The sequence below is a fragment of the Larus michahellis genome, chromosome 15 (assembly GCF_964199755.1).
Source record: "Larus michahellis chromosome 15, bLarMic1.1, whole genome shotgun sequence".
NCBI classification, from domain to species: Eukaryota; Metazoa; Chordata; class Aves; order Charadriiformes; family Laridae; genus Larus; species Larus michahellis.
In genome coordinates, this window is record NC_133910.1 from 291,248 (window position 1) to 317,228 (window position 25,981).

Consider the following 25,981-nt stretch of genomic DNA (forward strand, 5'->3'; position numbering starts at 1 on the left):
CCGCTCCCCTTTCCAGCCGGCTGCCATTTTCCCCCGGGCCGGCCCGCCCACGACGGGCGCCCATTGGCCACCGCTGCCCCATCGCCCGCCCCCTCCTTCTTGGGTTGCACCGCTCCATTGGCCCGCTGCCACTGTCAATCTCCACATTCGACCAATGGGAGCACAGCACAGCAGTCCAACCTTTTCCTTCCCTTCCCTCCCCTTTGCTTTCTCATTTTACTTCCCTTTTTCCTTCCCCTTTTGTTTCCCCTTCCCCTTTTCCTTCCCTTCTCCTTCCTTTCCAATGAGTCAAATCATGATGAGCCTGAAATGCCATGGATTTTTCATCTCCAAAACCACTTGCAAGGACACGCAGCACAAGGGTTACAAGTGGGAACAGGATTTTACTCTCTTTTGCTCAAATCGGTTGCAGAGCAGATGCTTACAAGCACCATCGCAAAACAAGAGCTCTCACTCCAGAACAGCTGACGAGAGGCGCAGTCAGATGGGAGAAAACAGCCTTTTATTGTGGACAGACATGAGGTGCGGGAGCCCAGGAATGGCAGGGGTTCGGCTCCTGAAAGGAAATGGGCATCTACAACGAGAGTCGGAAAGCACTGATGAACCCACAAAGGCAGGACTTGGTTGCCCTTTCTTTGGGAAACAGAGTTGACAAGGAGTAGTTTGTAGCCCAGAAGAGAGAGCTCTTGCGGGCATTGCCGAGGGGATGGCTCTGGCACCGTATCCCCCATGGAAATGCCCTTAGAGGCCCCTGCGTGTGCAGAGGTGCTCAGTGCCCCTGTGCCACGCAGCAGGGCTCCATGGGGAGCCCCTGGGGAGCTGCCGTGGAGTTCTTCCCAAACCCTGCGCAGCACCGTCCCTTGCCCTCCCTTGCCAGCCCCTTGGACTGCCTTAGAGCAGTTTCCCCGGCTGGGAAAGATGGGTAGCAGAGCCTGGGACACACCTGGGCTTCTCCCTCCTCTTTTTCCGTCCCCATCTTTTGCGCTCTTCCTTCTTTCCTCTTCTTGCCAGCGTTCCCTCTCCTCATCCCAGGCCTCTTCTCTCTTCCTTTTGGGTTTTCAGTTTCCTGGAGGGAGCCTGCAAAGCTTTCCATCCCCCAGTGGGTTTAGATAGGTAAAGGCAGGATCAACTGGATTCATCACGTCTTGATGGAAGCAAAGCTGACTCCTTTAACCGTCTTTCCTGGGAAAGGCTCTTTAGTTCTTGTGCGCATCCTGGGGCATCTTCCGTGGTCTCTGGGGCAGTTGGAGGCAAAGCGGCGGGTGCCTAAAGCAGAAATGTTGGCGTTAGCAGGTGGCAAGGGACGCCCTACCTAAATCCAACAGAGCAAAAATATCAGGAAGAGGCAGAGCAGCTCCTTGAACTCATCGGGAACCTCCTCCTAGATGAGACGCCTTGTCCCAGGGTTTGTGGACCTGCCCTACCTTTGCCATTTCCCGTCCTCTCACCGCATCTACCCCTGCTGCTTTCTGGAGGACGAGCAGAGAGGGTGGTGCGTCCAGGAAGGCTTTGGCCTGGTGCTCTACATCACCTTCCCCAGCAGGGCCACGTTGCTCTTCCAAAGGCAAATCTGGAAAGCAAAAACTTGTGTAGCCAAGTGACTTGTGGGAAGTGGACAACACCTAAAGCAAAACCCACCCAAAGCCCTCCACCAGCTTTCTGCTCTGGCTGTGAGAACCCTCAGTCCCTCCTCCTACCTCTGGATGTGTCCCTGGCTGCTGGCGACTCCTCAGCTGAGGGACTGAAAAGGCCAGACGTCTTGGCCCCAGTGGTTTTCTAAGAGGAACTCCACCAGCCCCTTCACCTGCACACGAGAGCCTTGCTTTCAGGGCAGGGGGCTGAAAAGTTGTGGAGCAGCCTTTCCCACTCCTCCCCCTTGCCTCCACGCAGAAGGCTGTGGCTGTGGGGCTGCTTTTGCAGGCAGCCAGCCCACCACCTTTTGCTCTTTTAAGCAAGTCCTGTGGTGACATGGTACCCCAGAGAGAATTGAGTCGGACAACGGGACTCATTTCCGAAACAGCCTCATAGACACCTGGGCCAAAGAGCATGGCATTGAGTGGGTATATCACATCCCCTGTCACGCACCAGCCGCCGGGAAGCTAGAACGATACAATGGATCGTTAAAAACTACACCGAGAGCAATAGGTGGTGGGACTTTAAAACATTGGGATACACATCTAGCAAAAGCTACCTGGCTAGTTAACACCAGGGGATCTACCAATGGGGCTGGCCCTGCCCAATCAAAACTTCCACGTACCGTAGAAGGGGATGAAGTCCCCGTAGTGCACATGAAGAATACGCTAGGGAAGACAGTCTGGGTTAGTCCTGCCTCGGGCAAAGGCAAACCCATCCGTGGGATTGCTTTTGCCCAAGGACCTGGGTGCACTTGGTGCGTGATGTGGCAGCATGGGGAAGTCCGACGTATACCTCATGGGGATCTGATTTTGGGTGAGAATAGCCAATGAATCAAATTGTGTGCTGTTAATTGCTAAGTAACACTCTCACTGTATGTGCTCATTACTATAATTGCTATCAGTTGTACTACGAGTAAGGCACAGGGGTGATGGGATAAGAACTGACCTCAGCAGCTGGCGCCCAGCAACTTCCTCAAGATCTACGTCTTCAGCCCACGGATTGTGTGCATGAGCCACACCGGGTGCACCAGTCACAACCTCCGAAAATACAGCATGCAACAGACCAGCACCACCCAGCATCTCACCTGCCCTGAGAGACTGTTCTAACAGGTGGAGCCCAAAGCCATGGATTAAAAGAACTCAACGGACGCTTTGGAGGGATGGCCCATAAACTAAGGGCATTATATCCGCATGAATATATATGTGTGTATATATATATATATATGACAGGGGAAAGTGGTGGCAATTCATTGGAACCTGTAAGATCCGGGCATGGCATAGATGGTATGGAATAAGGGGTGGATAATGTCCTGGTTCCGGCGGGGATAGGGTTAATTTTTCCTGGTATTCCATGCCATGTGAGCCATGCCCACCCTGAGCTGCCCGGGGAGGGGGCAGGAAGTCACCGTTTGGAGCAGGCTGGGGCGTCCCGGGTCTGGTCGGTGAGCGGCGGGGAGCGGCGGTTCCGTGATCGTGTTTGTATATTCTTCTGTCCGTGTGATTGTTGTTGTTTGCTTGTTCCCTTTGCCGTTCTGTTAAACTGCCTTTGTCTCAACCCAAGAGTCCTGTATTGGGAAGGCCCGAGCGAGCGGCACATGGTTCTTTGTTGCCGTCTGAGGCCAAACCACAACATTCAGGTTTCATCACTACTGTGTTATCCTGAAGAACACTTCTAGAACACTGTTAGCATCATATAACGGTTAATATCATACAGCTCGGAATTAAGTCTTCTCACCCAGGGTCGAATTTCCTTGGGGTACACATTGAGCTTCCCCATTCTCCAGCATCACCCACCAAGTACCTCCAGGTCCTTGAGCAAAAACAGTCCCACGAATGGGTTTGCCCTTGCCTGAGGCAGGAAAAACCCAAACAGTTTTCCCTAACCTATTCCTTTCATGCTGTTCTCCTGTCCCGTAGGGATAGAAGAGACTCTTTAGAGACCCAATTCAACAGTCCCATAAAAACAAAGAATGTTTCCACATTAATTGAGATATATATATACTTTTCTATGTATATATATCTATACCTTGGTAGATCATAATTTCTCTTGGAAGTTATACCGTTCTCTTCTTTATACCTTATTATATTCTTACCATGGGTAAGAATGCCTTACCTATGATCCTAAGTAACAAACCAAAACCCGCTACTTATTGACTGCCCTCTGTGTTGTGCTCTGGTTCTGTAATGAAACGGTTGGTACTAACTACGAATTCCTGTGGAGGAGGAGAACGTAGTGTGCGGCAAACAAACCATCCAGCACTGTGCCGAGAATCAGAAAGCCCAGACCCGAGGGCTGAAGGATGAGTATGTGATGATACATGCATAAATACGCGTGTTGTGTTCCTTGGGTTTTTTTTCTTCATTACTTCATTGGTAAGTAATGAAGTACTCTCCTCTACCTGTCCCTGAATGTCAACAGAGGAGACTGTATTTCTTTCTTGCTAATTGCCTTTGGCGTGAAGTCGGCAACCTTGTATTTGAGATTCTGTGTGGGATGTTCCGGGTCAGTCTCACCTCGAGGACAAAAAGCCCAATGTTTGTATCTAGGACCAAAAACAACGGAGAAGATACTCTCCTCGTCATGTCGCGTTTTTAAAAAATGAGTGTTTTTCCTTCAGAAGCCAAACAGGTGGGGATGGGTCAGCTGAGACCCATTTTTTGAAATGTCAAGTCACCAAGCATGTGGTAGCTACAAATTGGAACCACAGAGAGCTTCTCATCATTGCTTTGAGCAATGCAGTAACTTTCACAGCTTCACAGGGAGACGCTCAAGAGTACTTGAAATACTGGAAATTTAATTTCACTTGGTGCAGTGGAGGCTCAGTAAAATGAAAAACAGGGTTTAAGCCAGCAAATCTACAAGCACAGGTCACTCGCCGAGGCAAACAGCTCCGGTGCTGGCACGTCGGCAGCAGAGCCGGGCAACGGTGGCGAAAAGGGGCTTTTTCCGAGTTTTCCTGAGGCCGGGAGAAGACCGGGCAGTGGCAGGGACCCGCAGGGAGCCCGCAGCTGACAGCTGATGCGAGAGCGTCTGACGAGGCCGGGGCGGAGCCTGCAGCAGCCGCGGCAGGTTTAAAGGAGGCGTAACCGCCACCAACGGTCACTGGCTGAGGCAAGTGAGCCTGCAGCAGCAGCGGCCAGCCCCCAGCCCCTTCAAAGGCGGCCCAAGGGAGTGCGGTGAACAGGGCGGGCAGGCAGGGCATGGCGCGTCAGTTCGCGTGGAAGGGCGCAGGACGCTCGGGGGGGAAGGTCAGCCATGGTCTCCAACTGAAGGACGCAGCTTCCCGCATCTGCTGCACCTGCCAGAGCAGACGTGGCCATACCAACTGAGCTCCCCTGGAAGCACGCAGCCCCCCAGGTCGCCGGCTGCAGAGAGTGCCTTAATCTCCCAGGGCTGGTGGGTGGTAGAAGAGGTGACAGCTGCGTGAGGTGCCACCAGGGGGATGATCTGCTCAGCCTGGCAGCAGAGCTGAAAGAGGAAACAGAAGGGCTGCGGAGCATCAGGGAGAGCGAGAAAGGAATGGATTGGTGGAAGCAGACTCTGACCTCCCTGAGTCAAAAACCAGAGGAGCCCCCAAAAAAGCCCCGAGCTGAAGGAGATCTGGTCCCTTCGCCCTGCCACTGAAGGCAGTGGCCAAAAGGAGGCCAGTGAATGGAGGCTAGTCCCTACGAGGGGAGGGAAGCGAACTCCCTCCTTGCCCACATCCCCCAACCAGGTGCCTCTGCACAACAGGTATGAGGCTCTTGAGGAGGGAGGCCAGCCTATGGATGGCATGGAAGATGGTTTGGCTACACCAGAAGAGATGCCGGGACCAGCAAGGCCTACCCCCAGTTTAAAAACTGCCTCTGCAAGGGAGAAGAGGCGGGTTATAGTAGTAGGCCCAATATGCCGCGCAGACCCTCTTGACAGGGAGGTATGCTGCCTCCCCGGGGCCGGGGTCAGGGACGTCACTTGAAAACTTCCCAGCCTGGTTAAATCTGGCTAGGGGCATCAAGGATAACAAGAAAAACTCCTATGAGTACGTCACGGGTACAGGCAAGACTAGGGAAGGTGTGGGCCCTCTCAGGAAGCACACAGGAGACCTGGTCACCCAGGACACGGAGAAGGCTGAGATGCTGAATGACTTTCTCGCCTCGGCCTTCACCAGCAAGGGCTCCACCCACACCACCCAAGTTGCAGGATGCAAAAGCAGGGTCTATGAGAATGAAGAAGCGCCCACTGTAGGAGAAGATCAGGTTCAGGACCATCTGAGGAACCTGAAGGTGCATAAGTCCACGGGACCAGATGAAATCCATCCACGGGTCCTGAGGGAGCTGTCAGATGAAGTCGGCAAGCCTCTTTCCATTATATTTGAGAAGTCGTGGCAGCCTGGTGAAGTTCCTGCTGATTGGAAAAGGGGAAACAGAACGCCCATTTTCAAAAAGGGAAAAAAGGAAGACCCAGGGAACTACAGGCCGGTCAGTCTCACCTCTGTGCCTGGCAAGGTCATGGAGCAGATCCTCCTGGAAACGCTACTGAGGCACATGGGAAATAGGGAGGTGATTGGTGACAGCCAACACGGCTTCACCAAAGGCAAACTCTGCCTGACATTGACAAATGTCTTACTCTTTGGTGTCTTTGGTGAAATTACAATAGAAACTGTGGCGGCTCTCTGTCAGTGAACGGACTTATTTCAGAGATAACTCACATAATATGTGTGCTTATTTTTGAACTTCAGTACCAATGTACCTTGACAGAAGAGGCTTGAAACACAAGGAAGTGCCTTCCTTCCCCGATTCTTTCAAAACACGCTGGATTCTTTCAAAACTGCTTGCGATGGGAAGTGGCTAATTGTACTAATATTGACTCCTCCATCCAACAAAGAAGGAACTGCAACATGCCATTACAAATTCTACTTTTGTAGCCCTCCAGAACACTGTCAAGTTGCTTTACAAATGCTAATCAATGTCTCCTGAAGTCTAGTAGATTGAAACGCTCTGGCGATACCACTTGACTTGGTCATTGCAGAGTTGTATGGCGGAGAACAGAACTCCAGAGTTTTCATAAGAACCATTTTATTTGGAAAACAAATATACAGCTCTGGTGACAGAAGAAGTCGGTAAAGTTGTCCTGAATGGTCCCTGTTTAAGAAAACCATCTGCCACGCTAACAGCACCTGCAACGTGGTCTCCATCTGCGTTTCCATCTTCAATTTTATCTGCATCCGCACCGGCATCCCCAAAGATGCCTTCCTCTGAAATGGTACCTGCATCAGCAACGCTCCCTCTGTCTGCAAGGGCATCTGCAATGCTCTCTGCACTCCGGTTTTGTCTACATCTGCAGTGGCGCACGAAAGGGTATCTGGTGTGGCATCTGTCTCTCCCATGGCATCTCCGTCTGCAGTTGCATCTGAAAGACTACCTGGTTTCTGCAAGGGCGTCTGCAGCGGTATCTGTGTCTGCCACGGCCTCTACAACGGCATCTGCACCTGCAACGGAATGGGCGGTGGTATCTCTGATGGTATCAGTACGGGTGTCCCTGCCTGTATTGGTGCCGGCGTCTGTGAAGGTCTCTGTACGGTGCCTGTGTGCCCAATTGTACCTGTGTCTGCGTCTGTGCTGGCATCTGTCTGTGTCCTAAGTCTGTGCGTGGCGGGAGTTCTGCTGTCCAACAGGAGTCCAACGCCCTGTCCGTGTTGGCCTTCATGCGCGCTGCCAGGCGGGAGAACCTCCGTCCGCTGGAAGTGCCCTCCAGGCTGAAGAGGCGCTCCAGTAAGGAAAGGCAGCAGCTCTGCTGCAGCAGCCAGGCCAGCCTCTTCATCCTGCTGCACGAGAGAAACTGCTGGGCCCAGAGGCTCTCGCTGTACAGCGCTAAATCAGACAGGGCTGGGGGAAAGCAGGGCGGCGGACAAGCCAGTCGCACCTCCTGGGAGGAAAGGGAGCTGATGGAGAGGAAGGGGGCAAACAAAGCAGTGCTGCCAGGGGAAGCTGACCGCTCGAGAGGGCGCGTTGGCGCTACAGCGCCCGGGGGCCCAAGCAAAGCTGGGAACCGGCAAGAAAAGGGTTATCGCCCTCTGAGCTTCCTCGCTCTCACACCTCACCCCCACCCACTGCTCCTTCCCCTGCCCCTCGTCAGCCTCTACTCCCTGTTTGCAGCTCTCTGTCCCCAGCCACCACCAAGGCCCTGCCGCCGTCGACGCGTGCCGGCAGGCACAGCCCCGGCTGTGAGCTGCTTTTTACCCAGGGGGGAAGGAGCGTGCAGGGGGGAGGGAGTGTGGGGCTCTGTCGTTCCCCATTCCACCCGCACATCGCTCCTTAACCCCTCGGTCCTGTAAGGGCCATGCGTCAGGTCACGTGTGGCCTCAAGCCCAGGCAGGTCTGGGACCAGGTAGGAAATGGCTCTTCCTCCCCTGGGTTCTCAGTTCTGTTCCTTACCGGCCCTTCTGCAGAAGGCAGGCTGCTCTTCTCACGTAAGCGACACAAGGCAACTTTTCCACCTGAGCCTTGACAAAGGCGCCAAGGAAGGTCTCGGGGAAGTTCCTTCTGAGCAAGCTCAAAGCCTCCCTCATCATTTTCTCTGCCAGCTGAAGGCGTTGCATACACCAGCAAACCTGCAGAGGAAAAGGGAAACACCCTGATCTGCTCGAGTCGGCCAAGAGACTGCCGGAATCTGCCGGTGGCTTGTGATGCCAGGGATAGCCCCTGCAGCCGGGGAAAGCATCCAGCTCCATCCCCCAGGACATCCCTCCAGACCTCCCCATCTCTTTACCTCCCCTTTGAGGCTGAAGAAGGTGGCCTCTTCAAAGCAGGCTATCGCAGTGGCTTTCATCTTCCTCAGGACCTCCGCTTCGTTCAGCTTCATGAGGGCCTTTGCGCAAGCACAGAGAGAGCAGGCGAGCGTGATGCAGAGCCCATGGCCGGCCTCGTCCTCCCCTGTTGCCTCTGGCATCTGTCTTAAGAGGGCCCGTTTCTCCCCCTGCTGATGCCCGCCCCAACACAGTCACGCCGGCTCAGAGCACAGGCACCAGTGCTCCTTCAGATCCCCTCCCTGCTAATTCCCCTCCTGCTATGGGCACGGTGGCCTGTGTCTCCGTCCACAGAAGAGGCAAGCCGGAGGAAGAAGTCAGGCTCTGACCCCAGCATGTCCCTTCCAAGGCCCCGTCAAGGCATGCCCTATTGCAGCGGTGAAGTTGTCCTGCCCAGAGCCAGCTGACTGAGAGGACTCCGTGCACGGTGGGCACTGGCGAGCGAGGCAACTCACCATGTAGCTGTTGGAGACGTGCAGGTAGGCAGCAGCACACTCCAGAAGGTAGTAAAAGGCTCGGTCGGCATCGCCCATTGCCACGTAGTGGCGAGCCAAAGGCACAAGCACCGATTCCACGATGGCTCGGCATTCACACCAGTGTGTGCCGTTGTGCTGCCTGTCGGTCTCGTCGGGCAGCTCAGTTGTCTGTTCGCCCTCTGGCAGAAGCCGCTCCGCCACACTAGTCAGAGCACCGTTCCCAGGGGAAGAAGAGAGCAAAGAATGCACAGGCATCACCTACACTGGTCTTTTGCCCCACAGAGAGGCCATCAAAAGCCCTTTGTTCAAAAGAGAGCGCGAGCCCACGGGCAGGCATGACTCCTACAGCTGCTTTGTAGCCAGGGAGAAGAAGACAAGCTGGGCTTTCTGTCACCTCCCCCAGGCAAACCACCCGGCTCCCTTGTGGTGGCTTTTCGCCTGCAGATTTTGTAGCGCTCCTCTCGAGGAACTGGAAAGCAAGGCCTGCTCCAGCGTAGTGTGACCATCACTAGGAGCCCACGGGCTTCCTCCAGCACTGTCTCACCTCCGTGGCCATCTCTTCCCAGCTCCCACCTCACAGAAAGCCTCTTCCTTAAGCTAGAGTCACAACCGGCAGGCAAATGCCAGCGCTTCCTTGGTCTCCTCTGGAGACCCCTGAGGCCCCTGCCTTTACAGAGAATCAAACCCTTGTCTGCTCACCCGGTTTCCGCCTCCGTGAAAGCCTGCTGCTCTGCGGCATCTGCAAAGAAAACAGGGGGTTAGACACCTCCTCGCCTGCCCCAGGGGAAGAGCTGCTCTCGCTCTCCCACTGGGCTTCAAGGACCCTTGCGAGGGTGCCGACACGCTGAGCAAAGTCTGCGGTGGTTGTCCTCAGCTCCTGGGCTCGTCCCCGGCAGACCTCCTCCCAGCCGATCCCCAGCATACACCCCTGGGCTCCTGGAGGGCCCGGGCTGTGGAGCACGGTGCACAGCGTACCCCCAGTGGCGTGGGTCCTATCCTGCTTCAGCTCTTCTCCAGCCAGCACCAAGGCCTCCCAGCTGCATGAGTCGCCTCCGTCGGCAGGGTCCCGACAGCTGCCTCCGTCCTGGCTGCTGGTGATGGCGAAGTGGTGGAAGGCGACAAACTCCCCTTGGCCGCAGCTCCTGCATTTGTGCGCGTGCTGCTCCAGGAAGGCGGCACACTTGCCGTGCAAGGCGACTCGCTGCCTCTCGGGCCACAGCTCGTACGCAGCCTTCTGCAGCAGCGGGACACAGAAGGCCAAGACGCCAGGCTGCTGCTCCTCGGTCCTCGTGCTGGGAGAGGGCCTCTGCACACCTGCAAGGCAAAGGGCCTCGGCATCAGCCCCAGCTCAGGGCCGTCGCAGCCGGGGCACGAGAGTCATGCCTTGGCGTGCACCCTTGCCAGCCAACCAGCACTGCTGCACACCGAGCCTTGCAGCACGGGGCAAAAGGGCCCAGCTTGCCTTGCTGACGCTAGCCCAGCCCCGCGGACACAGCGCTCAGCTGCGCTCCAGGCAGGAGCTGGGCATGTCACCACCAGCCCAAGCAAGCCCCGTCCAGCACTTTCTCCCTGCTCTTGGCAAGGCAGTCCCCAGCCTCCTGAGCTTCCTCCTGCGCCACAGGGGAGTCAAAGCTGAATAAAAGCCCGTCAAGGGCCCCGGGGCAACCTGGAGAGCATCTTTGATCAGGTGGCTGGGAGAGGATGTCAGGGGCTCCACACGCCCTCCCATGCCTGCGCTACGAGCAGCACTCGGGATGGCACTTGGTGGGAACCTCCCTCCAGCGCAAAGCTAGCGGGCTTTGAGACTGACCCGTAAGGTCTTTGAACAACCCATCGCAAAGAGCCGTGCCTGCCTGAGCCCCAGCCACCCCTCACAGCAGGGGAAGCGCACCATGCCCTGGGGAGCCCTGCCGGGACACAGCTGGGAGCTCCCTTGTCCACCTGCCCGCTACCACTTACTGCTCTCCACCTGCGAAGAGGTGGCTGGCCCCTCGGTAGGATCTTGCACATCTTCTGGCACCTCTGTGTTTTTCAGCCACCTCAGGATGTTGTCGCTCACCAGCTCGTCCAACGAGGAATTCATATGGGTCCTGAGGCCAGTGGGAAGGATGTGCAACAGGAGCTGGGTGGTAAACACCGGCCCGATGATGGCTGCAAACTTCACAACCATCCGCGTCAGTGGCTGCATCCGATCCAGCTGAGTCAGCGCAATCTCTGTCAAGAAGAAACAACACGTCTCTCTTGCCTCTTCCCCATGCTGAGGCTGGAGAGGCTGGAAAGTTTCAACCCATGAGATGGGGTAGACTTTGGCCTCCTCTCCTTGCGGCTGCACCTACTGGGCAATCGCAACCCAGGGTAGGCATCTTCAAACTGGCTCCGCTCCTGATGGAATCGCAGGCCATGAGGCCTGGGGAAAAGCCAGATGCTCAAACAAATGCTCCCCCACCGAGGGCAGGGAGGGCAGGACCCAGCAGGTATGCGCATCCCATGATGTGCCCTACCAGATCTGGAGTAGGCTTTTGCCCAACAGCACACACAGAGAACTTTCCCCACATCACAGGTGGACACAGAGCTCCCCACAACGCTTGCCTTAACTTGGCCAGACAATACTATTCCTTTCTCTTGGTTTTCTTTTTTTTTTTTTTTTTTTGGACAAAGCCACTTCACAGCAGGAATACTTTAGCATGATGTCTCTTCACAGTTCATAACAAATGTCTATGGCCAGAGAGGAGGGACACTCATTGAAAGCTCCCCCATCCAGCTCCCCTGGCTACAGGAGGATTTCCATGCCGATCCGCAGAAAACAAAAAACCAAAACAAAACGAAAAAAAAGAAGAAAAAAGAGAAGGATTTGGTTTGGATTAAGTGCCTTGAGACCAGCATTAGCTGGGGAACTTAAAAAGAGAACAGCAACACAGATGCTGCGTCAAAGTTGGGACAGAGGCAAGTCAAAGCCTTTTCCCAGCAAAGTATTTGTTTTGGTGAGAAAAGGGAGCCATTTCAGTGTTGCACGGATAACCTTTTCTCTCCTACCTGCTGACGGAGAGCAGCCAGCAGGCTCACAGGAGGGGAAAGCGGCTGCCTGCAGCCCCAGGCCTGTTTCTGGTGGGACCGGAGCCGCCTTCCCAGCAGAGCCCCCACGCTGAGAGGGTGACTCTGCAGCACACGGATGCCCGGCCTCCCTCCAGCCCCTGCCCCGGGAAGGAGCCCCAGCACAGCCAACAGCCGGCAGAGCGGCGCTCGGCTCCTTACCTTTCAAGGGGATGGGCAGCGCGGTGTTCTCCAGGGTCACGCCTGGCCTGAGGAGGCAGACCCTCCCGTCATTCCGCGCCTCGGAGCTCCAGGTTGCTGCGAGGGATGAAGCCTCGGCTGCAGATGCTGGGCGGAGCAAGAGAGCACCGATAAGGCAGTTCGCAAAGCGACTCGCAGCTCGCGAGCGCTTCACGATTCACTTGGGATGGGACAAGTCGCCCCTGACATGGTCCAGTGCCTGCCCTGAATGTGGTGGTCATGAAGCAGAGCAAAACAGTTCCCACCAGTTCCCAGCCAGGGAAACTGCTGGTGCTAATGCAAGACGTGGCCTCAGTCCTGGCTCTTCCCAAGGCCGCGGCACTCTGGCTGGCATTGCTCTCTCGGATGGCATTACCACCGTTTTCTTCCGTTACCGGCACTCTTGTGGGGATTTATGGTTTGGCATTCAAGTTTCCTGGGCTCGTCCCTCACCTCAAGCTGGGGTTTGTTCTCAAGTGAGCTAGCCTTTGGCCAAGCTAAACTGCATGCCCATTGGAATGCCTAAGAAACACCACAAGCACATGTGCTTCGGAAGGATTTCCCCTGTGTTTTAGCCCCACAACCCCCGCCCCAAGAATGTAGGTCCCTCCGAGCCACCAGAACTCACTGCCCCTGCTTTGCCTGTCCCAACAGCAAGGCGCACAGGAGCCCACACCTCCGCCAGACCAAGATCCGACTCTGCCCAGAGCCATGGGGGAACAACGGGGCAAGACTCTGCTGTGGAGAACACGCCACAGCAACTCGCTAGTCGCAGCCAAGGTGCTTACTGATCAGGCTCTCCCAGTTGTCCTTTGCTTTTCCAGACTGCCTCCGGGTGCAGAACTGGAGCATGTCGTTGGCACGAAGGCAGCTCAGCAGCTCCTCGCAGTAATATGGGATCCCTGAGCTGGTTCGGATCAGGAACCTGCACAGGAGCAGACCCGTCGGGGACCAGCACAAGGAAAGTAAGGTGAAACACAGTTCAGCTGGGTGGCCAGTCACTCAGGCATACCAGGGTAGCCAGCATCTTCATCACAGCTACGCCTCACTTTGGAAAGGGATCGTCCTCCCACTGCCTTGGGATTTTGTGCCCCCTGAACCCTCCAGCCTTTGCCGAAGTCCACGGGAAAAGAATTGCGGACAATGCCCAAAGCGCAGAGCAGCGAGCCCTGCCTTTCTTCTCCTCAGGAGCCTGGAGAGGATGGACCTCTGCCCCGGGGAATCTCCCCCACAGCCCAGCCACCCAGACCAAGGCCTTTTCTGTTCACACCCAGACACAGCTGGGCTCAGGACTCTTCCTCCCTTCCTCCCTGTGCGGCAGCCAAGGCTGACACCTCCCAGGCTGGGTGTCTCGGGAGTTGCCCGCTCTCAGCGCGCACCCACCAGGGTGAGGCATAACAAGCCGCCCACGCCTGGCACTCGCTAGAGTCCGGGATGCTTCTAGCGGCCCTGCGCTCCCTTGCCTGGGGGCCTGATTCCCTACCACGGTCAGCAGAGGTTCAGGCCCTCAGGAAGAGCTCCCCTGCCTCCAACTTACCTCACCAGATCCCTGGGGATGCTGACCACTCCGAGGTCCTTGCAGACTTTCTGCATCACAACTGAAGCTTTCAGCTTGTCCAGATGAAGATAAGTGATTTTCTGGGACGTGGCGTTGTCTGCTGCGGCTTTGCGAAAGCTCTCGGTTATCTCGTAGCCTGGGGCTAAGCTCATGACCATGAAGAGGGAGACCTTCTGGAGCACGGGTGACATGATGAACCAGGAGTCAGGGTCGATGAAATGGGCATTGTCGATGACAAATATGCCAAAATCTCCTGTAAGGGTCTGAAAAAAAGCAGGTTGCTCTGAGGGGAATCCAGTGGATTCTCAGCTGTCTTGCAGGGGACGAGATTTAGCCTCCGTCTCTTGAGAGGATGCTCTGAAGTCTCTCCCCAGCCACTTTCCCGCTCGGAAGCTTACTGACTCTTTGAGACTGGAGGGTCATACCTAACATCACTTGCCCTGCAGAAGGAGGGAGCTCGGGCAAGGGAACCCAGAAGACATTGTTCCTCCTCCAGGGCACACTTTACGGGAGGAAAGTCCTCGGGTGTGTTTGTGGGGCTGCGGGGGGAAGTGGGGGGGCGAGGGCTTTCTCGGGCTCTGACGGGCCATGACCCAGGTGCGCAGTCATCCTGCCTGCTCACACCTCAGTGGTACAGAGCCCGCAGACGGCAGGGTTTTTCCTTCTCTGACCCAGGGGGAAGGAAGGAGAAATGCTCACCTTCTCCAGCACTTTCACCCGAGTCGAGTGCAATTCCAGTTGTCTTTGAGTTTCATCCATCTCGCGAACATTGTCCGAAATGGGGAACTGGCCAGAAAAGCAGAGTCAGGGAGAAACACGGCTCCGGGGCTCGGCACACCTACCCAGCACGCAAGACCGCAGAGCCCACCGTCTCTGACAGCCTCAGCACCTCACCTCTGCCCAGCACAGGGGCAGGGAGCCGCAGCGGGGACTCCACCCAGAGCCTAAAGCAAAGGCCCTCTGCTGAGGGTCTCTGCAGAGCTGGGGCTTGGGCTGAGCCGGTTCTCTGGCTGTGGGAATCGTGGGCTGGCTGGGGCAGACCCCTCGCACAGCGGTGACCTCGGCACGAGGTCAGGAACAGCCTCTCTCCAGTGCCACTTCCAGGGTGCCGAACAAGGCACCGGGCACTGCGGATGCGGCGCAGGACACCAGCCCCACAGACAGGGAGCCCCCCGGGCCCAGGCATGGCAAATGCACACTGTGACCCCTGCAATGCCCACCCCGGAGCTAAGGCACTCCCAGCAGCGTGCCCACTCAAGGTCAGACCCAGACAAGCTCAGGAGAAGGCCTTCTCAACATCCACAGGGGCCTCTGGCTCTCACCTTGACACCGAAAATGTCATTGAGGAGGCAGTAGCTGCTCTCTTCGATTGTCCCTTGCAGCTTTGTCTTCAGCACGCGCTGCCTGTCGCCGCGCGATTCACAGTCCTGGAGGCCCAGGGCCCTGGCCATCAGCATGCGGATGGCAGAGAAGGGCTGCCTCGTGTCGATCTCCAGCAGTTCCAGGGCAACCACCCTGCGGTGCAAAAGCAAAAGGCACTGAGATTCCCCACAGCCCCAGCCTTCTAAGACAAGAGGGGTGGAGGTGCCCTTTGGGGGGAGCTCTTCAGCCCCCCATCTCCAAGCGCTTCCCACAGAAGGCCAAGCTTTTCCCTCCTCGTACGAGAAAGGGCACAGAGGGGCAGTTGCTGCCAAGCCAGCGGGAGAGCCGGGTCCAGAGCCTGTGTCTCTGCAGCGCCGGCCTAGGTCTCCCTACGTGCCCCCTGCAGAGGAACTCACGGGGCTGAGAGGCAAGAATGGAGCAAGTGGTGGGTTTGCCTTTGGGCTCCAGACCTTATCGGTCTGCCTGCCAGAGCACAGGCCCCCGTGCTCCTCCTGGGAAACACGCCGAGGGCGAGCAGGGCTTCTGAGACAGGCAGCCCTGCTGTCTCTGGGGTCTGGAGTGGGATGAAAAGCACTGAGCTTGGGCTCTTTCCTTCTATCTGCGCCTGACCCAGGGGTGAAGGAGGAAAGGCCGTGGCTCCAGAAGCCACCTCCAACTCCCCAAAGAGGCAGAGGCAGGAGCGGAGCACACAGGTGCTCCCAGGCAGTGTCTCCAGGAGGCTCTGTCGGGAGGCTGCAGTCCAAGGGCCAGGTACCCTGGCAGAGGGGCTGGAGCGTTCCACGGCTGTCAGGGGATGGGCAGGGGCAGCGTCCCAAAGCTACAGGTGGAAAACCTGTACCTGTGGCCAGCATCCTGGCCTAGAGAGGCCAGTTCAGCAAGTAAGTGGCTCTTTCCACAGCCCATCGTGCCCTCAACCGCCAGGATGTTCCTTTGGCCTGAATCCCTATAGGCGTTCAAGCAGCTGACAAAGAGGTCAGTCTCCTGCTTCCGACCTGCGAAGACAAACCAGAGAACGAGCTGCTGGGGGCGTGCTGAAAAGCAAAGAGCCGTCCCTTTTGCGGGCACCCTCCACCGCAGCTTCCCTCCCCGCTACCACATCGGCCAGCCTGCCGGCACCCAGGCCTCCTTCCCACCTGCTCGTCCACGCTTGGGCACCTCTGCCTTCCTCAGAGCAGTCACGGGGCCACCTGCTTGCCTGCCCCGCAGCGCAGCCCCCTCGCCCTCTCCCCTATCCCACAGGCACGGAGATTCTGCCGGCCCCATGCGACTCCCCGCAGCGATCCAGCACGAGACTGTAAGGGATGACTGCAGCCGGTTCAGGCAGCTGCGTCCCAGACAGACTCAAAGCATCTCCTCGCTGTGCCGTGAGCTGCACAGCACCTCCCAGTAGCTAAGGCAGCGTCGTCAGTCCCGTTCTGGTTTGGTCCGGGCTACAGTTAATTTTATTCAGCAATAGCCTGTACAGGTCTATGTTTTGTATTTGTGACCAAACATCGCTGTTGATAACACAACCAGGTTTTAGTTATGGCTGAAGAGCGCCTGCGCAGCGTCGAGGCCTTTTCCATTGCTCGCGCTGCCCCGCTGGCGAACAGTCTGGGGGTGCACAAGAAGCTGGGAGGCGGCACAGCCGCCACAGCCACCACAGCTGACCCCAACTGCCCAAAGGCCTATTCCAGACCATACAACGCCGTGCTCAGCAAGAAAATCCGGCGGAAAGGAGGAAGGGGGGACGTTCGGAGTGATGGCATTTGTCTTCCCAAGTCACTGTCACACGTGATGAAACCTTGCTTTCCTCGAAATGGCAAGACGCCTGCCCGCCCATGGGAAGCAGTGAATGAATGCCTGATTTTGCTTTGGGCGTGTGTGCAGCTTTTGCTTTCCCTATTAAGCTGTCTGTGTCTCAGCGCACCAGTGCTCTCCCTTTAACCCTTCCGATTCTCTTCCCCATCCCACTGTGGGGTGCGAGTGGCTCTGTGGGGCTGAGCTGCCAAGCGGGGTTAACCCACAACAGGGCCCAAAACATTCGGCAAGACCCCGAGTGAATACAGGCATCCCCTGCCTCCTGACATTGCCGTGTCTTCGCCCAGATGCTGCCAAGAAAGCAGCTCTGAGGAGTACAAGGAGGAGAACCCACTGTCAAAACTCTCCATCGATTTGGCAGAAGGAAATCTCTTTCCTGACCCCAAAGACAGGGATCAGTTTAGCCCCCAGGCTGTGAGCAGCTCCACAGTTGAAAGCAACCTTCCTACCAGGTCTGGAAGACAGCAGGGAGCAGCAGGCGCCCCACCTCGTTTTCCACCCAAAGATATCAAGCAAGCAGAGACCAAGACAGGCGGCGCTTTCTTAGGGCTGCTGCAGGCAACACCATCCCTGGTAAAAGCCTCTCCCTTCCCAGCAAGGCACTAAAAGTTACCAAGGGGAAGAACCTGGGCTTCAGAAGAGCAAGGCGTTCTCCACCTACCCAGCAAGGGGACGTACTCCGACCTCTTCTTGGTAAGACCCACGCCAAAGATGCTAGAAGCAGGGGAAAAGACAACACAAGTCAATGAGATGGTGAGAAGCCAGGGGACCTAGAGAAGCAGCCTGGCGTGGTAGGGAAGGAGGTGCTCCTCGGGTACCGGCTTTTCTCTGGAGCAGGCTGTTATCCCCTGCACGCTTTCCCAGCCAAAGTTCAAGCTGACACGCTACGACAGCTTCAAGCGTAAAGAAGCCCAGCGGCCACGGTGGGACAGGAGAACATATCAAGAGTCCATCCCCAGAGGCCAAACCCAGAGAAACAGGAGAAGACATGTGAAAGAAGCCAGGGCGTGCTGTTGGCTGGGAGACAGCTTTACCACTTTGGCCAAGAACACCAAGCGTCTTTGAAAGGGGGACTTGTGTCCCTGAAGGGCTTGGGATGCCAAGCACCTGGCACCTTTGGCTCAAGTCTTCCCGCAGTCTCAAAGAGACGGCAGTGGTAACCTTCAAACCGTCCTCTAAAGGGAAGGTGAAATCCTGGCCCAGAAGAGCTGAGATTTCTGCAGGAAGACCTGAGGAAGAGTGTCCCGATGGTCCACGTTTCCCCATGGGGACCAGACTGGCCCAAAGCTTCCTGCTCGGAGCAGCTGGGACAGAAAACTCCTTGGGTCAGCATTCCCAGGGCATGTGGTGGAGCAAGCACAGCAGGGAAAGCACAGCCCAAAGCCCTTTAGACCCAGCCCACAAGGCCAGGTTGTGTCTACCAAGACAGACAAACCTTCCCCATCCCTCTGGTTTCACTCCCGCTCTCTCAGCAGCTGGAGACAGCAGGGGAGAGGGGCAAAAAGCCTGCCATGCCAGGGCTTCCGACCGTCTCAGAGGACACTCACCTCTCCTCGGTGACCCCCACGTATTGATAGACAGGGCCAGGCTGCCTGAGGCCTTTCATCTCTCTCTCCGGCAGCTCCTTGAAGTAGGAAGCGGGCAGCCGGGAGGCGGCGTAGGTCACTGCATCACAGGACACCAGCCCAGGGTAGTGCACCATCATCCGGGCAGCCAAGTTCACCTTCTGGCCAAGGACTGCCAGAGAGAGAGCACGCGTTAGAGAGAGAGAGCATGCGTCGGTGTGGCCCGTGCCGCCAGCCCCGCGGCACCCTTCCAGGCCAATACCTGTGTATTCGTGTCTCAGCGGGTGGCCAGTGACTCCGCAGAACATCGTCCCTCTGGTAACTGCCACAGACATTGTCCTGGCACACAGAGAAACAGCAGGGCTTGAGCAGCGCCCCAGGCGCAGTCCTGCCCGCCTGGCTTCATCCCTTCCCACACCTCCCCTCGGTGCCAGCCTGGGCCACCGGCTGTGCTGCCCTGCCAGCGTGGGTCTCGGGGACGTGGAGAGCTCAGGGGTGCAACATCTGCAGGTTGCAAGGGACAAGGGGCAGGGGCAGAGCACGTGCAGGGCCACAGCCCTCTTGTGAGCAAAGAGAGAGGGAAGAAGGCACCCGCCATGTCACCGCCTGGCGATGACAGCCACTTGGGATCAGGTGGCTGGGCCCCATCCCCGTTCATAGGGCAGTGGCCCAGAAGGGCCTGCCTCTGGCCGCAGCGGCCTCTGGCCCTCACGAGGGCTCTTTCCAGCGCGGTGGCCAGCAGAGTGTGCTTGGAGGGACTCCGTCTGGCTGCCGTGGGCTGAGCCCAGGGGTTGCCTGCACCTCTCAGGGCACTGCCTCCTTCCTGCCAGGGACAAGGGAGAGCAAGCTAGAAGGCACATCTCTTTCTGTGAAGCCCCCTTGCGCCGTCCCAGGCAGCATGCACCCCGCCGACCCCCGCCACACACTCACTCTCTTTCCTCGAGCATGGTGGAGCACGAGTTGAAGATCTCCAGAGCACTCTGCAGGGCGTGAAGGCTCTCGCAGGGCAGCTTGTTTCCAGGGAGTCCCAGCACGCAGAGGAACGTGCAGCCCTGCCCAGGACAGATGTGGAACATGTTGCTACAGCGCCTAAGAGGGAGTCTCTCCCTCGCGCTCACTGCCCACCCTCTGGCGCTGGGGGAGGCCACCGTTCCCCCCCACTCACTTTATCACACAGGAGGACTTTGTTGATGTGGCCCTTGTGAGGAGAGAGGATTTCTAGCATCACCCTGCTGGCCTCCTTGAGGACGGTGCTGAGATGCACCGAGCTGGTACCTGCAGCAAGCTGCAGCTGGACAAAGATGCAGGTGACTGGCCGTAGCTCAGAGAGGAGATCCATGGGCAGTCCTGCATCGAGCTGGAAGACAAGAGCACGACGGCTTCACCAGCCTGCTCTCCCGGGCTCTTACTGCCCACACCAGTACCGAGGGAGCGCAGGCGTGCTGGCGATAGCGGGTAATAGCAGAGGAAGGGATAAATCCTCCTCTCGGTGCAAAAGGGCGGGCAGGCCGCCCAGCCTGCGGCAGGCAGACGCCGAGTCATAACACAAATGACAAAGGAGAGAAGGCTGCTCCGCTAACACGCCATCTGGGGACCGGTACGGACATGAGGGGAGACCCTCAGGGATGCTCCAGGGACTTCAGGGGAATCTCCCCTTTATCCCACCGTCGTGTCTGCGGCACACCCAGAACCATAGCCACGGAAAAGACAAAGGGACAGGAGTCCTCCTCCTGCCACCCATGTCTCTCTGAGGACAACGCAGACAATGGTGCAGCACCGGTGCCCCTGGGCTCAGTTTCCCTGCGTTGTCATCGCAGGGCGCATTTTCTTTGATTGGTCTGTTCCCGTAAGAGCTCCATCTCTGCAAGGCACCACTTCTTCTGCCCTCCGAAAATGCAGCCCCCAGCAGCGGTGGCCTTGCCGTACCTTCCCGAGAGCAGCGACTGGTATGTACTTCCTAAGCACATCCTTGGCGTTCAGGTCACTGGGCAAGAGAAGAGTAGGCCTCATGGCACCTGAGGAGAGAAAAGGCAGGTGGTCGCTGGGTGGACGGGACTACGAGCTGTTGCAGAGCAGGGCCTGGCCCTGGAACCGGGGGAGAAAGAGTCTTCTGCGCTTGCTCATGTTGCCACCTCCAGATGCTGAGGGCAGAGCTCTCCCCTGGAAGGAGGAGGCGGCAGCAGCCACCGCCCTGGGAGGCCCAACAGCTTGAGTGCTAACGGACAGAGGGAAGAGGGAGGAGGTGGTTCCTCTCTGGCCCCTGAAGCAGCAAAGCCCCACCTTTCGGGACAATCACAGAGCAAGGGGAAGTGGGCACTCACCTTCCCTTTTTGAGCAGTGTCTCACTGGGTCTTGTACGAGCTTGCATAAGGCGTCTTGGCATTCGGACCAAGGCATCGGATCCATGCCCGTCACCTGAAGACACACAGAATGAAAGCACTGCCACTGGCCTCCCCAGGACTCCCAGGGGACAGAGCCTGCCCTCCACCGTCACTGCCCAGAGAAGGGGAGAAGTAGCCCACCTGGCTGGATGGGACAGCAGTGCTTCCTCAGAAGCACCGGAGCTGGACAGCCATTCTCCAAGCATGCCCATCTCCAAGCAACCACAGCTCCATGGCCCACAGAGGACATTGCTGCTGGGGCTCAAACCCTCCCAGCGCCTCCTGACCCCTCAAAGCAAGAAAGCCCAGCCCACGGTTACCCTTGAGATGGAAGGACAAGACCTTCCCCTGCCTGCCCGCTTTCCCACCTACAACTCTCTCCACATTCATCTCCTCAGCCTTCCAACACCTCCCTCCTTCATGGCCAGGCCCAGGCCCTCAGAATGGCTCTCGAGGCCAACCCATCCACCTGCCTGCACAGCTCTTGTGCCTGCGAGATGCTTGATCCTCAGCCGGTGCTGCTCACAGAGCTCCCAGCAGGTGGCCGAGAGGACAACTTCACCTGCACCCGCAACCTCTTCAGCGTCACGAACTTCAGCCAGGCACGGGCCAAAAATGCAGAAGTGTTGCCAGCTCTCATCTCCGAAAACCGGGAGGCTCATGGTCCCTGCAGAGATCCCTGGGGAGAAGGAGAAGCAGAACTGACACAGGGAACATTTGGAACTCCACAGCCCCCAGCATCTCGGCTGCTCAGAAGCTCCTCTGAAGCCCAGCGGGGAGAGGGGCATTACGGAGGGGTAAAGCGTCCTCCCTCCTCCTCGGGGAGACGCTGACACGATTCCCTAAAACAGGCGTCTAGAAATAGACGAACCGAGTTGACATTGAGAATGTGTTGAGTGCGCCAGGCGTCATCCCCAGCTGCCTGCCCCAGAAGCCCAGCAAACCAGAAGCACCCTGTGGCATGGCAGAGTGCCACACAGCTGCGTCTGGCACAGCGCCCGTACCTATCTTCAGTTGGATCTTCTGCCCCACATCTGTGTCACGTCTTCCGTACTTCTTCTGGATCTGCTGGCTACAGTGCAGCACCAGGCTGATGGTCCTGGCCACCTCCTGGGGTGGTGTTCTCCACAGCACCAGCACAGCATCTCCTGGGGAAAGGGAGGGAAGGTAAAGGCTCTGCTGAGACCTGACTCTCCCCGACCTACGGTCTGGTTCTGCAGAGACAGCAGAAACCAGCTGCCGTGCGGAGGAAGATGGGCTTGTGGGAGGCCATCATCCTGGAGGACTGTGTCCTGGGCACCGGGACACCTCTCCTATCCCGGGCCAGCCACAGCAGCAGACGGCTGGCAGCGGTGACACCCCCTGTCCCGAGCGCTCCTCTGCAGCTGCAGCACTGGAGAGAGGGCACTGCTGGAGGGGTGCGTGCGTGGCCAAAGAGCTGGCTCAAGGCGCTGCACAGAGCCTCTTGAGAAGGAGCGCAGAGCAAACGGCCGCCACGGGAGTTAAATGCTACAGCTCAGTGCCCGATGTCATCGCCCCCCCAAGAACCTACCAGCAAACTTCAAGATGTCTCCTCCAAAAATCAGGAACTCTGTGGACAGAGGGAAGAAAAGGCAGAGTCATGTGGACACCTTCTTCCAGAAGCCACCGAGCAAGGCCCTCTGCCTGCGGGGAGCACCGGGGCAAGGGTGCACTGTGGGGCACAGCTCAGGAAAGCACCGCTCCGGCCTCTCTCCCAGGCTCATGGTGGTCACAGCCCTTGTACCCGCACAGCAGGCAGGGAGGCAGGGCCTCCAGATGCCACCAGACCTCAGAAAGGTGAAGGCTGGAAGGTACCTCTGGGGTCCATCTGGTCCAACCCCGCTGCTCAAGCCCGGCTGCACAGAGCCAGCTGACCAGGACGGTGGCTGATGGTTTCCGAATAGCTCTAAGGAGGGAGACTTCACAAGCTCCCTGGGCAACCTCTGCCAGTGCTCAGTCACCCTCACAGTCGAAAAGTGTTTCCTGATGCACAGAGGGAACCTCCTGTTCCACTCTGGGCACCACTGGGGAGAACCTGGCTCTGTCCTCTTTGCACCCTCTCTTCAGGTTGTAGGCACGTTTCTAAGGTCCCCCCCGCAAGCCTTCTCTTCTCCAGGCAAACCAGGCCCAGCTCGCTCAGACTTTCCTCATAGCACAGACGCTCCAGACCCTGGAGCACTTGCTGGATGCCCTCAGCCTGCTCTGGGCCCTGACGCAGCACTGAGACGGCTGTTCACGCCAGAGGCACCGAGGTGGCTGCTGAGAAAGTGGGTGCCTCCTCGGCCGCAGCGGGGAGCAGAAAGGACCCGCGCTGGTGCTGACCCGCCAGCAGACCCTGGCTGCGCTCGCTGTTCCTCACAGAAAGCCCCAGCCCTTCCAAGGAGGCAGGACCAGGCTGCCTCCACCCTCCACCATCACGGCCCGATGCCACACAGTCCTGCAGCACGGCTCCTACCCTCCAAAATGTTGCACAGGTACTCATTGAGCGTTTGCGCCAGCTCATCAGTGCCTCTGTCCACGCCGCTCCTCTGCACGAATTTCTCGGTCAACGCAGTGAAACCTGGAACAGGGACATCCAGAAATCAGGAAATGCCCATGTGGGCCAAAAGACCTGGCAGCAGTTTCCACGATGCCCGGCCCGAGAGCCTGTAGGGGACACCTTCCCGTGCCAGCTCCGCACTGGTGGCAGCCGTGATGGACCGCCCAAGGTCACCCATCCCGCTCTCTGTGGGCATCCCAGCAGAAGACCTCAGCAGTGACAAGATGACCACTCTGTCTGAGGGGCTCCAAAGGGCCTGCTGTGTCCCCACATGGCTCATGTCCGTGGCTGCTCCTCCCTGCTCCCCCCACCTGAGATATCCGCAAAGAGCAGCACTCCGTGGACACTCTGAGCGGTGTCGTTGCTCCTGAGGGAGCTATCAGCAAGGAGCGAGGGGAGGAAAGCGACTGCTTTCTGCAGGTCCCCGTAGTGACGATTCCTCTCCCAGGCAGAAGCCATCGTCAGCGCCCTGTGGCACACGGGGTACCTCAGGAGAAGATGGCCGTGCCCAGCCGGGAGGAGGACGAGGACCTCACTGCACAGTGCAAGCTGCACACTGAGCCCGGGGCCTCTGTGCGGGGCGACTAGCCCTCCGCCTTCCCGGGGTGGTCACAGTCACCAGGCGGTGGCCTCCTCTGCAGGTCATCGCTTGCCCGGCAACTCACCTCACGCATCACAATCGGCTCGCAGTGACATCTTCCGTCTGTCACCGCCATTACCCGGTGTCCTGCTGTGAGCGACACAGCACTAACTTCTCTTGTAATGCTGGGGAAAACTGCACTTCTAGAACTCTCTTGTCTGAATTTGGGAAAATATGTACTTCATAGCCAGCTAGCCTATGTGGGATTAGCGGTCTCGGTGCTTTTAAGCCTTCCCAGGTGTAGAGATGAGGACTTGAGGCACTTGACGCAGGCTGGCCCACAGCATTAGTTCATACCACGAAATAATTTCATACCATGAAATAATTTCATCCTTAGAGAGAGAGCTTTTTATTTTCGTCTCCTTCTAGATACAGAAATTAATATTATTTTTCAATAGCTATCAAAAGAAGAGCTTGTTCTCTATTTCAGTGCCTCACACCCAGAGTTACAGGTTTGAACGTTTTTTAAACACTGCGACCCCCGCCCAACTTCCAGACATTTTGGGGCCGTGACCCACCTCTTTTGGGGGGAACTCAGCATAACCCGCACTTCCCCCCTCGCCTGCTCCTCCGCCGTGTGGGCCGGGGGACAGAGAGACAGGGAGAGACGAGGTGGGCGGAGGGGGAATGGTGGGGGTGGCAGAGCCGGCAGTACCTGGCCTTCCCGGCCACCGCCGTCTCGCCCCAGCAGGCCTTTGCCGCCGGCCAGAGCGGCCTGGAGCATCGGCGAGCCGTCCTGGCGCCGGAGAACATGGGCCACATTCTCTCGGCACTCGCTTTCCCACCCCGCCTCCAGAGCCAAACTGCTCAAAACTCATCCCTTTCTATGGAATTTAAAAAATCACTCAGCGCTGCAACATCCCACTTCTTTTTCTTTGTTGAAAAGGAAACAGCCCCCAGGTTTTCTGCTGAAAAACTCCCAGTCCTCCCAGCTGGCAGGGCTGCCGCTGACTCCAGCCTTACTGGGAGGCCCGTCTTTGTTTCCGGAAGGCAGCCGGTTTCCCTTTGGAATCGTTAAGGGCTAGATAAAAACGTTCCTTTGAGGTTTATTTTGAAAAATACAAGCCTTGAGAAGCCCAAGGAGAATGTTCCCACACGCCTTCTGCTTTGGGGACAGGAGTTTATCGAGGCCCAGACCTGAGGATTGGTCCTTTCAAGAGAAAAACAGAACCAAAATATAGATTATTTTTCTTTCCACTGGACATGAATATTCAGCAAAAATTAAACAAAGTCATCAAAATCTGGTGACTCGGAAACAAAAAAAATCAGCCTTTTTTATAATGTTGGGAGAGACAAGATGCCTTTCTTTCCATTTCCTTCCTTCAGCTAATCAAACCCTCCATGTTCCCTCCCAAATGCCATGTTAATTTATGCAAATAAGCACCAATTAATAAAATAAACATGCAACGGGTGCTTTAAATACGACCGAGATGCCTTGCCCAGAGCAAGGACTAGTCCCTGCAGAGAGCGAGCAACCAGTGCTCCCCCAAACTGACCGTCGAGTCACAAGGTCTCTCTTGTGTCTAGAGATCCAGCCGTGGTTGCTACCCGGTCGAAGGCTGCTGTTAAAAAAACTGTGGGCACCCAGACAGAGGCCCCACGCAAACATATGGGCAGCCAGGCCTCTGGCTGCAAAGAGTGCCGGAGCCTGGCACTCGCCATGGAGGGCAGCAGAGACAACACTTGTGTAAGACGTGAACAGGTAAATGATCTGCTCATTCTGGTGGCTGAGCTGAAGGAAGAAGTGGAGAGGTTGAGGAGTATGAGAGAATGCGAGAGGGAGAGTGACTGGTGGACCCGCTCCCGGAGAGAAAGGGAAGAGGGTGAGGCCCCACACAAGTCAGAGGACCCCCTCCCCTCTCGTCACCAGGCAATAGGAGGGGATCGCAGAGACGAGGGGGAATGGAAACCGGTCCCTGCGCGGGGAAG

General features: G+C 57.2%; 1 protein-coding gene across 1 annotated transcript; it reads right to left on the bottom strand.

Moving 5' to 3' along the window:
* Positions 1-480: 480 nt before the first annotated feature.
* Positions 481-24,776, bottom strand: LOC141751756 (adenylate cyclase type 10-like). The gene is made up of 17 exons (XM_074609110.1): positions 24,713-24,776; positions 22,405-22,443; positions 21,857-22,000; positions 21,326-21,531; positions 20,793-20,886; positions 20,398-20,486; positions 19,637-19,828; positions 19,402-19,523; positions 18,734-18,810; positions 18,454-18,643; positions 17,568-17,620; positions 15,945-16,098; positions 15,046-15,238; positions 14,423-14,509; positions 13,703-13,986; positions 12,992-13,090; positions 481-574 (listed from the first exon to the last, which is right to left on the bottom strand). Exons 1-17 carry the CDS (start codon positions 24,774-24,776, stop codon positions 481-483), a joined length of 2,181 nt encoding a protein of 726 aa, XP_074465211.1.
* Positions 24,777-25,981: the final 1,205 nt, after the last annotated feature.